This window comes from Dermacentor andersoni, chromosome 1 (assembly GCF_023375885.2).
Source record: "Dermacentor andersoni chromosome 1, qqDerAnde1_hic_scaffold, whole genome shotgun sequence".
NCBI lineage: Eukaryota > Metazoa > Arthropoda > Arachnida > Ixodida > Ixodidae > Dermacentor > Dermacentor andersoni.
The window spans coordinates 111828948-111841922 of record NC_092814.1 but is presented as its reverse complement, the minus strand read 5'-3'; the positions used below and the strand labels follow the sequence as shown (position 1 = coordinate 111841922).

At 43.2% G+C, this 12975-nt stretch overlaps 1 protein-coding gene across 4 annotated transcripts in view; it reads left to right on the top strand.

Moving 5' to 3' along the window:
- Galphas (G protein alpha s subunit) overlaps positions 1–12975 on the top strand; it is a 218032-nt gene that overhangs the window by 169379 nt on the left and 35678 nt on the right. For 2 of the 4 annotated variants that reach the window (XM_055061898.2, XM_055061899.2), the window contains one exon: positions 1945–2129. The exons of the other annotated variants lie outside the window; for them this stretch is intronic. In XM_055061898.2, coding sequence (XP_054917873.1) covers positions 1945–2129 — 185 coding nt within the window. The remainder of the gene's footprint in view (positions 1–1944; positions 2130–12975) is intronic. 4 annotated transcript variants of the gene reach the window in all.

Sequence of the window (12975 nt, the reverse complement as noted above, 5' to 3'; positions counted from 1 at the left end):
TCTCCAAATACGTTGCCTCTGATAAAACTTATTGGGACGCTATTCTGCGATTCATGACGTGCGCCTACAACACTGCACCACAGGCAACCACAGGTTTTTCCCCATTTTTCTGCTCGTATGGTCATGAACTTTCAACCACACTCAGCACCATTGTTTCATACCGACCAGAGTACCATGCCGAGGAATGCCGTCAGCTCGCTCGCTCCGCCACAACCGTCGACCAATGGCAACAAAAATTTTGACAGGACAATGACCACCCTCCTTGTCACTTCCTTCCAGACTACCTTGTGTGGCTTTGTGTTCCAGCTGTTCCTGCTGGCCTCTCCTCCATTCTTGTCTCCAAATATCAAGGACCCTACTGTGTTGCAGCGCAGACATCGCCTGTGAACTATATTGTTTAATGCCCCTAAATAAAACAAAGGTAGCACCATCTCCTCTCTCCTCCTCCTGCGCCGGCGTTGGCTCCCTCTATGCAGTGCTGAACTAGCAGGCGCTCCCTAAAGACCCTCTCCACGTATCTCTCTTCAGCGCTAAGTAAGCGGCGAGAACACAAAGCGTGAAGCTTTATCAGCAGTTGGCACTCTGTCGGCATCACAGATCCTTTTTTTTTTTGTTATTGTTCTTTTTGTTTTTGTTTGCGTGGCGGTGCCACCCCTTGAGTATGTTTGGTCACGGTTCATAACGGTTCAACGCCGATGGATAAGGCGCTAAAGAGCGATAACGGCTTATAATGATCTGAACGTCACCAGTGCAGTTGTTTGCCTACATACCGTCACTGCTTCGTAACATGCGGCGATACACTCAAAGGTGCTATTTGCATACATTCAGGCCAAACAAAGACAATGCCATGGAATGAATAGCTGAGTCAACAAAAAGCATGTGCACTTGAAGACGACCTGAATGAAATCAGGCACAGAAGTTGCAAATAAATGCAGCACGAACATGCGGCTTTTCGGAGAGCGAAAAACTAATGAAGCCGCATACAACAAGTGGCAGCATATGAGATTAGCGATAAGGAAAGAATCGCTCGCTTACCTCGCAGAGCCGGGACCATTGCATTGGGCTGAAATCAGCCCAGCTGATTCTTTGAAGCCAGACCTTCTTCAGTGCCACGTGTCACTTGGTAGATGGAAGACGGAATAGTCTCTTGCCATCCCTATCCCTTGTGCTGCACAAAAAAGCACAGCAACGTGGAATTGCTAACACGGAACTACGCTACAAAAGTGCAAAGGAGACGCGAAGCGTGGTGCCCGTGTAGCCGCTCGCAGTGTTTGGCACCGCGATGACAGCGGAAGCAAAAAGAAGCAAGAAAAAAAGCGCATGACGCCGTTTCACCAATGAGAGGGTCGAGCATTGAGGGAAAGCACAGGGGAGGAGTATGGTGGCAATTTTCAAAGGATGGTGCTACTTTTGTTTTTTATAGAGGGGCTTTAATATTGTTGACCCTGTCATGCCATCTACAGACCAACGCTGCCATGGTCGCGAAACCGTCCACGTACAGCACCTTAAAGGGGAGCTGAAGCACTATTAAAAGAAAAGTGAGCTTTCAGCGAATTATTATAGTTTTTCACCCCCTGAATAGGAAAATCATAGTTCAACAGACCAGAAGTCACCGCTACGCGCTTTATTTAGCAAAACCAAGCCGCAGCGTCTGTGGGAGACACCGCGCGTCGGTTGACGGGCTCTGATGGCGAAGACGATCGCGACGTCCTCTTAGGTATTGACAGGGTGTGTGATTCAAATAGAGCGCTCATGTGACCCCTATATTGACATCATTGTCGCGCCTTGTCTTTCGCTGCTATGCTTGGCGTGCGAGGGGGGGGCAGAGCTTCAACAAAAATTTAAACGGTGATTGCAGCGCTGCTACTTGCATGAGAAAATAGCTTCAGCAGTTCAAATATACTGCGGCAGCCTTTGAAACCACTGTAACTCTTTCAATTCTAGAACCTCTTCTGTGTCCCTTTAAGCCGTATTACGACCCACTCATCCTATGTTCACCATGAGTCGCCAGGATGGCTCCTTTTCCAAGGGGGTGTGATTATAGTGAAGAGGAATGCCCGGCGCTGCAGCCACATCACCAATCGTCCGGGAAGCGCAAGCTCAAGATTGCCTGGGCTGCTCTGGTTGAGGTGCTGCCAACGCTGCCTGCTGCTCTCTTGTCCTGTCCTTTGTTCGCATTAGAATATGCATATATAATCTTTAATCTAGAATTCGGCACATGTGCTGGTATTAATTTTCACGCTGTTAATGCTCAGATGGCAAACTGGCATCTTGGCTGCATTGTAAGAAAGATGTGAAATAAGCTACGCAGGCATGAACTCAACACGAGTCAGTCTATTCAGTTGTCAAGCTCACCCTGCCTGACCTGACCATGTTTACGTTCACCTTGCCTGGCACTTAGGGCAAATCAACCTGTTTCTTGCATTGGTAAACCCATTGGTGGATTTACCAATGAGCTGACTCAGGCCGCCTTTGTCATGACATGTAAATGTGTGTTACGTTAAAGTGAAACCTTAAAAGTAAACATGTTTGTTATAAAACTGGATTTTTCTGGAAAAAAAATAAAAGTGGTTATTTTAAACATTTTTCCTGCAGAAAGTAAAAATTTGATCGAGGGAAGAAAAAAGCATGATTCCAGCCATCTGGCATGTGAAATTGAGTAATAAACGCTCTTTAGGAAAGGATTTATGAAGTTAAATGGTGTATTTTTCAAAGGAGAGCACCCTGGGCATCGCATAATACCTTAAAATTCCGAGCACCCCCCTACACCTTTCGAGTGATCTAAAATTGGTGTCAACTAGCAACCGAGCATCCCCTTTCTTTATCCACCCTGTTCACCACTTGATGCCTTTTCTTTTAATGTTATCGTTTTATGAAATTACAGAAAACAGTGTCATTTAAAAAATTAACAGCGCTAAATGGACAAGGACTAAGGAAAAGAACACGACACTGACGCTGACTGACTGAGACCAGTATCGTGTTCTTTTCCTTCGTCCTTGTCTGTTTAGCGCTGTTACTTTCCAAAACGTTAATTACCACCAACTCGCCCAAGTTTCTCTTCTAGTGTAATTTAGTGAGGACGAGAAAGTTATTGCTTAGCCAGCACTTCTCTCAGGGCCTGGCTATGCCGCCACTACAGCCAAGTATCTTTTTGTTTTATCAGTAACCATTTTCGTCAGGTACATCAGCTGTGAGAGGTGTTGGCTACTGATATGGATTTGGTGTCTGGGGCTTTGGTGTGACTGGCGTGTATGTGATGTAACAGCCCGGTAGCATGCATTCTTATACAATGAAAAGACAAAAAAAAAAATACCAAACGTGGAGGTTGGGGATTGGCATCAGTGAACTGGGAGAATTGTGCTCTGCTGTTCGTGACAGTACAACCAGAAGATCATGGACCCCTTCAGGCCGAGTGAACGGACCTAATTTTTGGGTTGAACTCATAGGAGTAGTTCGATGGATTTAAGAGCAGTGATGCAGTATAAAGACAGTAAATGAATCTCAAATAATGCCTTTGAGTATATAAGTACTGTGCTGTTTCTTAGGAGGGTTACAACTTTTCTGCCGCCATCTTGAATTTTCAAGCCAGGGCCCTTCCCCAATCATTCTTCGATTATCTTTGGCTGTGCACCTGCTCAAAATTTTACAGTACCTTGCAGAACTCACTTGTGAGCTCACTCCCATAAACCTAACTTAAAAGCACTGCAAATGCGACGACAGTGAGCTTTGTTCTCAAGGTCAACAGTCCAGGGAACAGGTTTCCTTTTCCCCATGATGGAAAGGGCAGCGAAATCTAGAGTTCTTGTCAACTAGTCAGTAACAAGAGCTGACTGCATGTTCCATCGAAACGAGGACCCATTTGCTACTCCTCGCCCATTGCCTGCTACCAATCCTTCTGCGAAGCTTCCATTCAGTCGCCATCACATGGAGGGCAATCAGAGGCGGACAGTGGAGGAGCCTTTCTTGTAATTCTTTCCTTTGGATATGACAGCCTTCACTGCACCTTGTGGAGTTGCTGAGATGGAGTATAAGTGAGGTGAAACGTATTGCTCTGAGGTAAACTGAAGAAAAAAAAAAAAGTAGGGCAATAGTTATTACCTAATGAAATGCCTCTACAAGTTCGGAACATCAGTGACCAATCAACTCACAACAGTCGTGCTTCTGGTCAGAGAGCATCATTGAATCATGCGTAGTTTCAGAAACAGGTTTGTCTGTGCTGCAGGAATCTGGAGACAAAAAATTTTTAAATTTATTGCACCCTTTTGTGTAACAAATCATTTCAAAGAGTTTATGAAACTGTTTGCATCTGAAAAAATGTCTTTTGTATTTCGAGTTCGTGTATTTCTAAAACAGCAGTTGTTGAACATTTGAATGAAAAAGTCAGGTAATGATCACATAGTCTTACACACAGCGTTTATTCAAAGATGGGTGCCTTCCATGCATGCTAGACATTAAAGAGTTAATTTTCTCATATCTGACATTCCTGTGGAGAGTTCTCACATGGTCTCACATTCTGTAAACTTGACTGGTTGCCTTCACCCAAAAAAAGATAACGTTTTCGGGACGCTTGCAGCTGAAAGGATGTTCTACATCCACCGCCAAGGTCTGTGGGTGGTGGCGCTGGCTAACACTCCCAGGGTTCTACTAGGAAACATGAATACCCAAGGAAGTGGATGGGGAAACGGCGCCGCGGTAGCTGAATTGTTAGAACATCGTACGCGAAATGCGAAGGTTGTGGGATTGTTTCCCACCTGCAGCTAGTTGTTTTTTCATCCACTTTCATTTCCATTAATTTATCGTTTTATTTAATTTATTAAGCACACGTAATTTCCCCTATGTTGTCCTTGGTGTCAGTGTTTGTTGGCTACATTCAACATTGGGTACTTGAACTCGCAAAGTAAGGTTGTGTTGAACGACCTGACCTCAGTAATGACGTTAAGATGAGGTCAAAATGAGGTTCCTCACTTTGTTGAGGCAGGGTCTCATGAAAGCACTTTAACCTCATTCTGATTGGAGGTTGAAGTGGGGTACGTGCATGCATGTGGTGTGCAAAATTATGGTCTAGAACTGTAAACAGGCTGACATGCTTCAGTTGTTTTCATCTATGTAGGACAAGTTGCATGAGAGGGAAAGCATACAGCAGCTTATGCTACTGTTTAGTGGATGCAAACTTCCCCTTTCATGAATTTTCCTCCACCTTGCGGTTTTACACTGTATTCATTTCTACCCACCGTGGTTGCTCAGTGTATTAGCGGTGAGAATTTGGAGTGGCGCCCTCTCACGAGTGGCGTCACGGCCAGGACGCCGCTCGCTCCGGCTCGCTCGGCTGCCATGCGCGCGCTCGTTTTCTTGGTGCGTGCTTGGGGTATTGGCGGCTTGAGTTGTACTTGCAAAAGGTTATTTTGGATTATTTCTGTTGCCATGCGTGGACAACAGTTTCTTCTTTGAAACCGCGTGAGTCGTGAAAATTTGCAACTCGTATATCGCAAGCTATGTAGCGCTGAAGGGGTCTACTCGTATTGCAATGCAAAATGCACCCTGTCTGTTCATAAATTTTGCTTAAAAATAATGTCTGCAACTTCAACACGCGAAGTTATTTATGATGCTCCTCTAAACACTTAACATTCCCTTATTACTTAGGTATGAGAGACATAGCATTTTACATGGAAGAAATACCTTCAATTTGATGTCAACATTATAAATCCGTGTTAGAAGGACACTGCCCAGCAAAGCTTTCATCATAATTCTTATCACTCTGGTGAGTTGTTTTAATCAAATGTGGCAACTGTATTAAGGCCTAAATGGAAGAGATAGGCGCGCATGTTGTGTGAAAAGGTTTGGTACTACTTTCACCGTTCTCTGAAATAGGCACCCAGAAACGCATTGGCTGTTAATACGACGGCGCATCATGTATAGTATATATATATACTTCACGAATACCATAACAGAAATCACATGAAAGAAAATTTCGCGTTTAAGATCAAGAAGCAACCAAATGTGAGCGATGAAATGTGTCATAGTGACCCTCAGTAGCTTTTATCGACGATATGGCACACCCCTCCCGCAACGGAAGCAACTGACTGTCGTTATGGCGAGGCGCGCATTGTTCGCGAAACCCAGCAGTTCTCTACAACTTCGAGTTGAAACCATGAAGTAGCCTCTTTACAACTCCAATTACAATGCCTATAGCATACTCGAGGCACTACAGCGCAGCTTAGGCTGTGTTGAAATGGAAAATGCAAGCACATTCTGTCTCAACATGTCTCGATCCTGCGTTGTTTAATTTCACAGACTGAAAGTTATTTGCTTCATCAGTGCATAAAGGAAAACCTCGCATACCTGCCTCTTCAAGAAGACACCACAAGTCTCACATGAACACTTCACCTCCACTGGGGAACAATGATATCTTAAATATGTGCAACACTACTAATGAATGGGCCTTCGGCTTCTTGCTCGTTGCAGCGAACCGGTCCGAAAGGCATATTTCACTCAAATATTTGACTGGAGCAGCCTGTGTCAGTTCTTTAAACAGATTCATCATGTCTGTTTCTCAAGCAAGAAGCACCAGTTAATTGCTCAAGTGAGTGGAACGTGTAGCACGGAAAGTGAATAAATATTGGTACATTCCTTTCTGTGTGCTGCAAACAGCTGTGAACCTCAATCAGCTTTGATTCAAGTTACCGCCACTTAAATTTAACCGGCAAAGAATGGCCTACTTTTGAGAACCAGTTAAAAACGCAAGTGGTGCTGGCCGAATGTAAACTGCAGTGTAGTTTAGATTCAAGTCCTCGTGTTACTGCCGAGGGTTTCTGTGAAGAAATAAAAAAATTCGATATTATACCGTGAACTATTCGTCGTGAGCAAACATGTTTTAGCGGGTTAAAATCAAGATAAATGTTGTAGAAGTCATATATAGTCAGCGTTTAATTGTGACACGCATATTGCACCATAGTGGGTATGGAATCTTAACTAGATTCTTATGTGCTGTGCTTTTGCATCTACGCTTTTATTATTCACGTGAGCTACCACTGGAAAGTGTAGATCCGGGCATGAAAAACCCGTAATGGGCTGATCTGAGCTCCCCCCTCGGGTGGCACTATAGCGTTGCCTTCGAGAAATGTATTGTCGTCTAGGAAATAAGCTCCTTGATTACATTTTCGCGAACGAAGACATCGTAAAATATATATTTGAGGGGCCCATCATAAGTATACAAGCATTGGGAATGAGAGCGAACAAACAAACACTGCAGAAGGCGTCCGTACACCGTCCGAACTGCAGCAGACGACAGGCGCGAGTCCGTGCCCTGATGTCACGCGAGTGGCGCTCGCAGCGCCCCTCTAGGTCGTTCTCGGGGCTAGTAGTGTTGGGCTGCTGAGCATGAGGTTGTGGGATCGAATCCCGGCCGCGGCGGCCGCATTTAGATGGGGGTGAAATGCGAAAACACCCGTGTGCTTAGATTTAGGTGCACGTTAAAGGACCCCAGGTGGTCGAAATTTCCGGAGTCCTCCACTACGGCGTGCCTCATAATCAGAAAGTGGTTTTGGCACGTAAAACCGCATAATTTAATTTTGTATTCATTTCTGTAGAAAGATGGGGAAGCTGGCAAATTGGAAGTGATCCATTATAAGTATCCCAAAAGTGGACGAGGGTGACTAGGAAGAAACACGGGAAGAGCGCAACTGAAAGCTAATTCAGAAAAGTGTGCTATTATAGACACTGCAGCCTTCATACAATGAAGACAATTCTCGAAAGTCACATGAACAAGAAAATAATGAGCCATCAAAGAAAAGCTGTTTCTTCTGTTGATAGAAATACCAAAGCCTGGCTGATTCATATGCCCTCACACTTTACAATGTGGAAAGCTTCAATTATTTTATCTTCGTGCTGATTCTGCATCATTGATATCATATGGGTCACTGCATTAATGTTTAAGAGAACATGCTAATTTTGAAAATGTACCAGGTTCTCACCTGTAGTGTCATTGGCGCTAGTGTGTTTGGATTCTGTTTTTTGACAGCACATCTATAGTCATCAGGCATCATAACGATCGCGTGCAATATGCCATTGGTCTGAAAAAGTTTGGAAGAGAATTACAGTTAAGAACTTCCACATTTTGCAAAATTACACAGCTAGTTTCCCTCTGTGGCTATGCGTGTGTATCATGCTGTCTTTGCTGCTGCGAATTATTTTCTGATAGTGCACATTACTTAATGTCACAAGGCTTTGTAGAATTCTCGTTAATGAAAAAGAAAATTTGTCATCAACATTATTGATGACAATTTTTCTCTTTCATGAACCTTCCGTCACCTTGCGGGTAGTGCTCTTTGGCCATCATTGGCCCTTGCGCCACGAAACCTCATACATCGTCATCATCATCCACCTTGGGATTCCACAAAACTGACTTGCCTGAATTCCGGTAAAATCTTAAATATCCTTGATTTCGGCCAAACATATCCAAGGGGCCTTAAAACATTTTACGCATGCATTCATTGAATTCCTTAAGAACTTGTGCAAAGGCACATATACTTTAAGCTAGAAAAGTTAGAATGTATTTATCTAGAGTAGCACGAAAAAGCAGAGGCACCAAAGCAAGGACAGTACAACACAGTGTTTTTCACCACTGGAGACATTTCGAGGCAGCCACTGGTTTTACAAAGGAATGGAGCTCTGATACAAAATGACCCACAAAATTAAAATACTGCTCTGATGTTTCCACGTGCAAAGTGTGGTTTGCTGCTGTTTTGTTTGATTTTATTTATTGTGTTAAGGGTAGATTCTTGCCTAACCCAACAGCTGTGCTGAAGTAGTTTAACGTTAGACTTTTGAAAAATGCCTTGTAGTCCTTGTGTTAGATTGTGTGTGTCTGTCCATCCTTCCCTACCCCCTTCTTTTTCTCCCTTTTGTTGGAAGATGCTAATGTGGTTGTCATATAAACCAAAATGCTTTGTAAATACTGGGCAGAGCTTGCAAATTATGCACAGTATAAATGCATATATTGCTTTTGGCAGTGTAGAATTTATGAATAGCTTTTGTGCTGAGGTGATGCTGAAAGGAAATGACTCTTAAACAAGGCAGTTGTCACTGAACAGCCAAGCAACAGGAGGTAGAGATAAAGAACTTCAACTAGTAGTAGAGATTAAGAACTTCAGCTAAAATAAAGGTGGATTGAATGTTCATGAATTGAGGCATGTAAATAAACCTTGCAATGTTTTCCTTGAATTTAACTTTCAGCGTCCCTGAAATGCTTTGCCCTTGACTTTGGAGCTGAACATGTACAACTCTGAAATTTTTGCAAAAGAAGCTTGTCACTTCTATTTGCAGATGCTTTTTGCCACTTGATGTGTTCTTCACTCAAGAATTCTCACATGCTCTCACAGTTTGTGACATTTTCATATACAATATACAAAAGTATAGTAGGTCCAAAACAAAGGATTTTACAGTGTTCATACAACCCATGGCTGTCATCCTGTTTTCACGCGTATAGACTGGATTGATGAGATAACCGTATATACTCATGTAAGGTCTGCAGCCCCACTTTGGAGGGCAAAATTGTGGGAAAAAATTTAAAATGTCCTGCCGGAATGTGAAGTTAGTTCCGTTAGCTGCTACTGATGCTAGCTGCTTTTCCGTCGACGTCGCTCAGGCCGGTACATTGTCTTGGCTGTGTCGGCAGTGTTTCCAATCAGATCGGTGGCATTTCACCTCTAGAGAAGGGAGCCCTGTTTGGGACAGCACTGGTCAAGAACGATGGGCCAGCATCTGAGGTCCCTTACTGCAGCGATATGTCATTTGTGCCTCTCTCACCCTCTGCTATAGTTCCAGAAACAGTATGAACCTTTAGTGGGCCCTCATTGGCCTGATTCGTGTAAGGGCCAAATCCTGCCAATATTCTGAAAAAAAAAAAAAAAGTGGGGCCCTTACGCAAGTATACAGCGTGTGACCGCTCGAGTATACAGGGTGTGCCAGCTAACTTTAGCCAGAGTTTAAAAATATACGAATGCCACATAGCTGGACAGAACCAAGATAATGTTGTTTGTCATCACTTGGAGATGCTCAAATTATTTTTAATTCTGCCTAATTAGATAATTAGTCTTAATTCATTAATCAGCTTATCAAATATTATAATTAGATGAAAAGTGTCAATGAGAAATTGTAGAGTGACATGAAAAACTCCTGGTACAGCTTTCTCTTGCTCAATATGTGCTACATAAAAAGTTTTTCCAAGCATGAAAGAAGCCCGCAAATACAAGCAAAATTTCCATGCGACTGGCGGCTCGAGGCACTTTGTGTGTATTTGCGGTTTTTCATGTAGCTCTACAATTTTCTCGTAGACGCTTTTCATCTAATTATAATGTTGTGACTTCAATGCAAAAGTGGGAAGAAGGCAGGCTGGTGAACAAGCAATTGGCAACTACAGCAGTGGTTCTAGAAACACTAGAGGAGAGCTGTTGGTAGAATTTGCAGAAAGGAATAAGCTGTGAATAATGAACACCTTCTTCAGGAAGTGTGCCATTAAAAAGTGGACCTATAAAAGCTCTAATGGTGAAACAAGGAATGAAATCGATTTCATACTTTCTGCTGATCCCAGCATAATGCGGGATGTAAAAGTGTTAGGAAGGGTAAAGTGCAGTGATCGTAGGTTAGTGAGGTCTAGGATTCACCTGAATTTGAAGAGAGAGTAAAATCAGTCAAGAGAAAACAGGCCAACCTAGATGCAGTAAGGATAAAAGCAGACCAATTCACGCTGGTACTTGCAAACAAATATGCAGCCTTAGAACAGTGAGATGTAGATGACATAAAGGTAATGAATGAAACCGTAACTTGGCTGGCTTCAGAAACAGCAGTTGAAGTGGGAGGCAATGCATGAAGGGAACCAGTAGGTAAGCTCTCTCAAACAACGAAGGACCTAATAAAGAAATGACAAAGAATGAAACAGTCCAACTCAAGAGATTATATAGAATTTGCGGAATTGTCAAAACAGATCAACAAGGAAAAAATAAAGGATATTCGAAATTGTAATGTAAAAAAGACTGAGGAAGCCGTAACAAATGGATGCAGCATGAAATCAGTGAGAAGAAAACTTGGCATAGGACAAGCCAAGGCGTATGCTCTCAAAGATAAGCAGGGTAATATCAGCAGTTTCGAAGATATAGTAAAAGCAGCAGAAGAATTCTATACTAACCTGTACAATACACAGAGCAGTCAGGATACCTACATTGAAAGTAGTAATGAACAGGTTACAGAGGCTCCTTCTGTAACTTGTGATGAAGTTAGAAGGGCCTTAGGAGACATGAAACGAGGAAAGGCGGCAGGAGAAGATGGAATAACAGTCGATATAATCAAAGATGGAGGAGACGCCATGCTTCAAAAGCTTGTGGCCCTTTATACGAAATGTCTCGTGACTTCAAGGGTCGCGGAGAACTGGAAGAATGCCGACATTATAATAATCCACAAAAAGGGAGACGTTGAAGAATTGAAAAATTATAGGCCCATTAGGTTACTTCCAGTATTGTATAAAATATTTGCCAAGATAATTTCCAATAGAATAAGGGCAATACTTCAGTCAACCAAGGGAACAGGCTGGCTTCAGGAAGCGGTACTGTACAACGGATCCACTCCATGTAATCAATCAGGTAATTGAAAAATCTGAAGAGTACAATCAGCCTCTCTATGTGGCTTTCATCAATTACGAAAAGGCACTTGATTCAGTAGAGATACCAGCAGTCACAGAGGTATTACGTAATCAAGACGTACAGGACGCTTACCTAAATATCTTGGAAAAGATCTACAGAGATTCCTCAGTGTTGCGACGCCGGTTACTCGAACCTCGACCGGCGTTACTGCTCGGTAGCGTGGCATTGTCGGCATGCTGCAGGCATCCAGTAGACCATGGCGACCAGGCAGGGGCGAGACGATTTCTAGTATGAAACTTGCACTATTTATTCCATGGTAGGTGAAGGATAAAAAAAAAAAAAAGAAGAGAGTAATAATAATACATTGCGGGGCCGCTTAAATACGCCAGCTAAAATCGTAGGCAGGATTTTGCTCACGTCAACATCACATCTATGGAGTCCGGTCGGTGATGGGTGGATGCTCCCTCTCTCCTAGGCGACGTTGCACGTGCTTCCCTCCACTGGCAGCAATCCGTGGGTCCTGTTTGGTTCGCAGAAAGGAGTCTCCCCTTGAGTCGCACAGTTCGCGGAAAGCAGCCCTCCCTCCTGTCACGTACACACACAAAGGGGCCCATAATCACTGCGGGGCGCCCACCAGACCGGCAACCACTTGAGACATCCATAGCAAATTAGGGATCCATCCTCCATTTCAATTAGGCATTGTCTTTCGATCATCCTTCTTGCACGGGGTGTTACACGTCAACCGTAACAACAGCTACCTTAATTCTCCACAAGAAAAGTAGGAACATGCCTATAAAGAAGCCAATCAGATGAGGAGACACAATCTCTCCGATACTATTCACTGCATGCTTGGGAGAAGTCTTCAAGCTATTAACCCTCTCAGGGTAGATTTTTTTTCGACATATGTGGCCGCCCAGGGTCTATTTTTTTTATTGCGAACTCCAATTCTTCTGAGGGACCTATTTTGAAAAAAAAATTACTGTAATTTTTCTAGGGTGACCGTAAAGTGAAAAAAAAAAAACTATTTTGCATTGGTATATATGTACTGTTTATTCATGAATTACAACAATAAAAAGAGGAAATAAACTGTTCAAGGCTTAGAATATGCACACATGAGAATATTTCGCAAGTCCTAAATGTTCCTGCTCTTACACTAATATTTACATCCATAGCCTAATTGAAGTGTGTAGGTGAGCACACCCAAGAAAACTGTGTGGTTGTGTGCCCGTCAAAAAAGCAAAACGTGTGACAGACTTCCGATGATCTTCATTTTATTGTCAACCAGAGGCAATTAGATACAGCGAGTCTCCCCAAAAAAAGAAAAGGAAACGCATGCACGGCG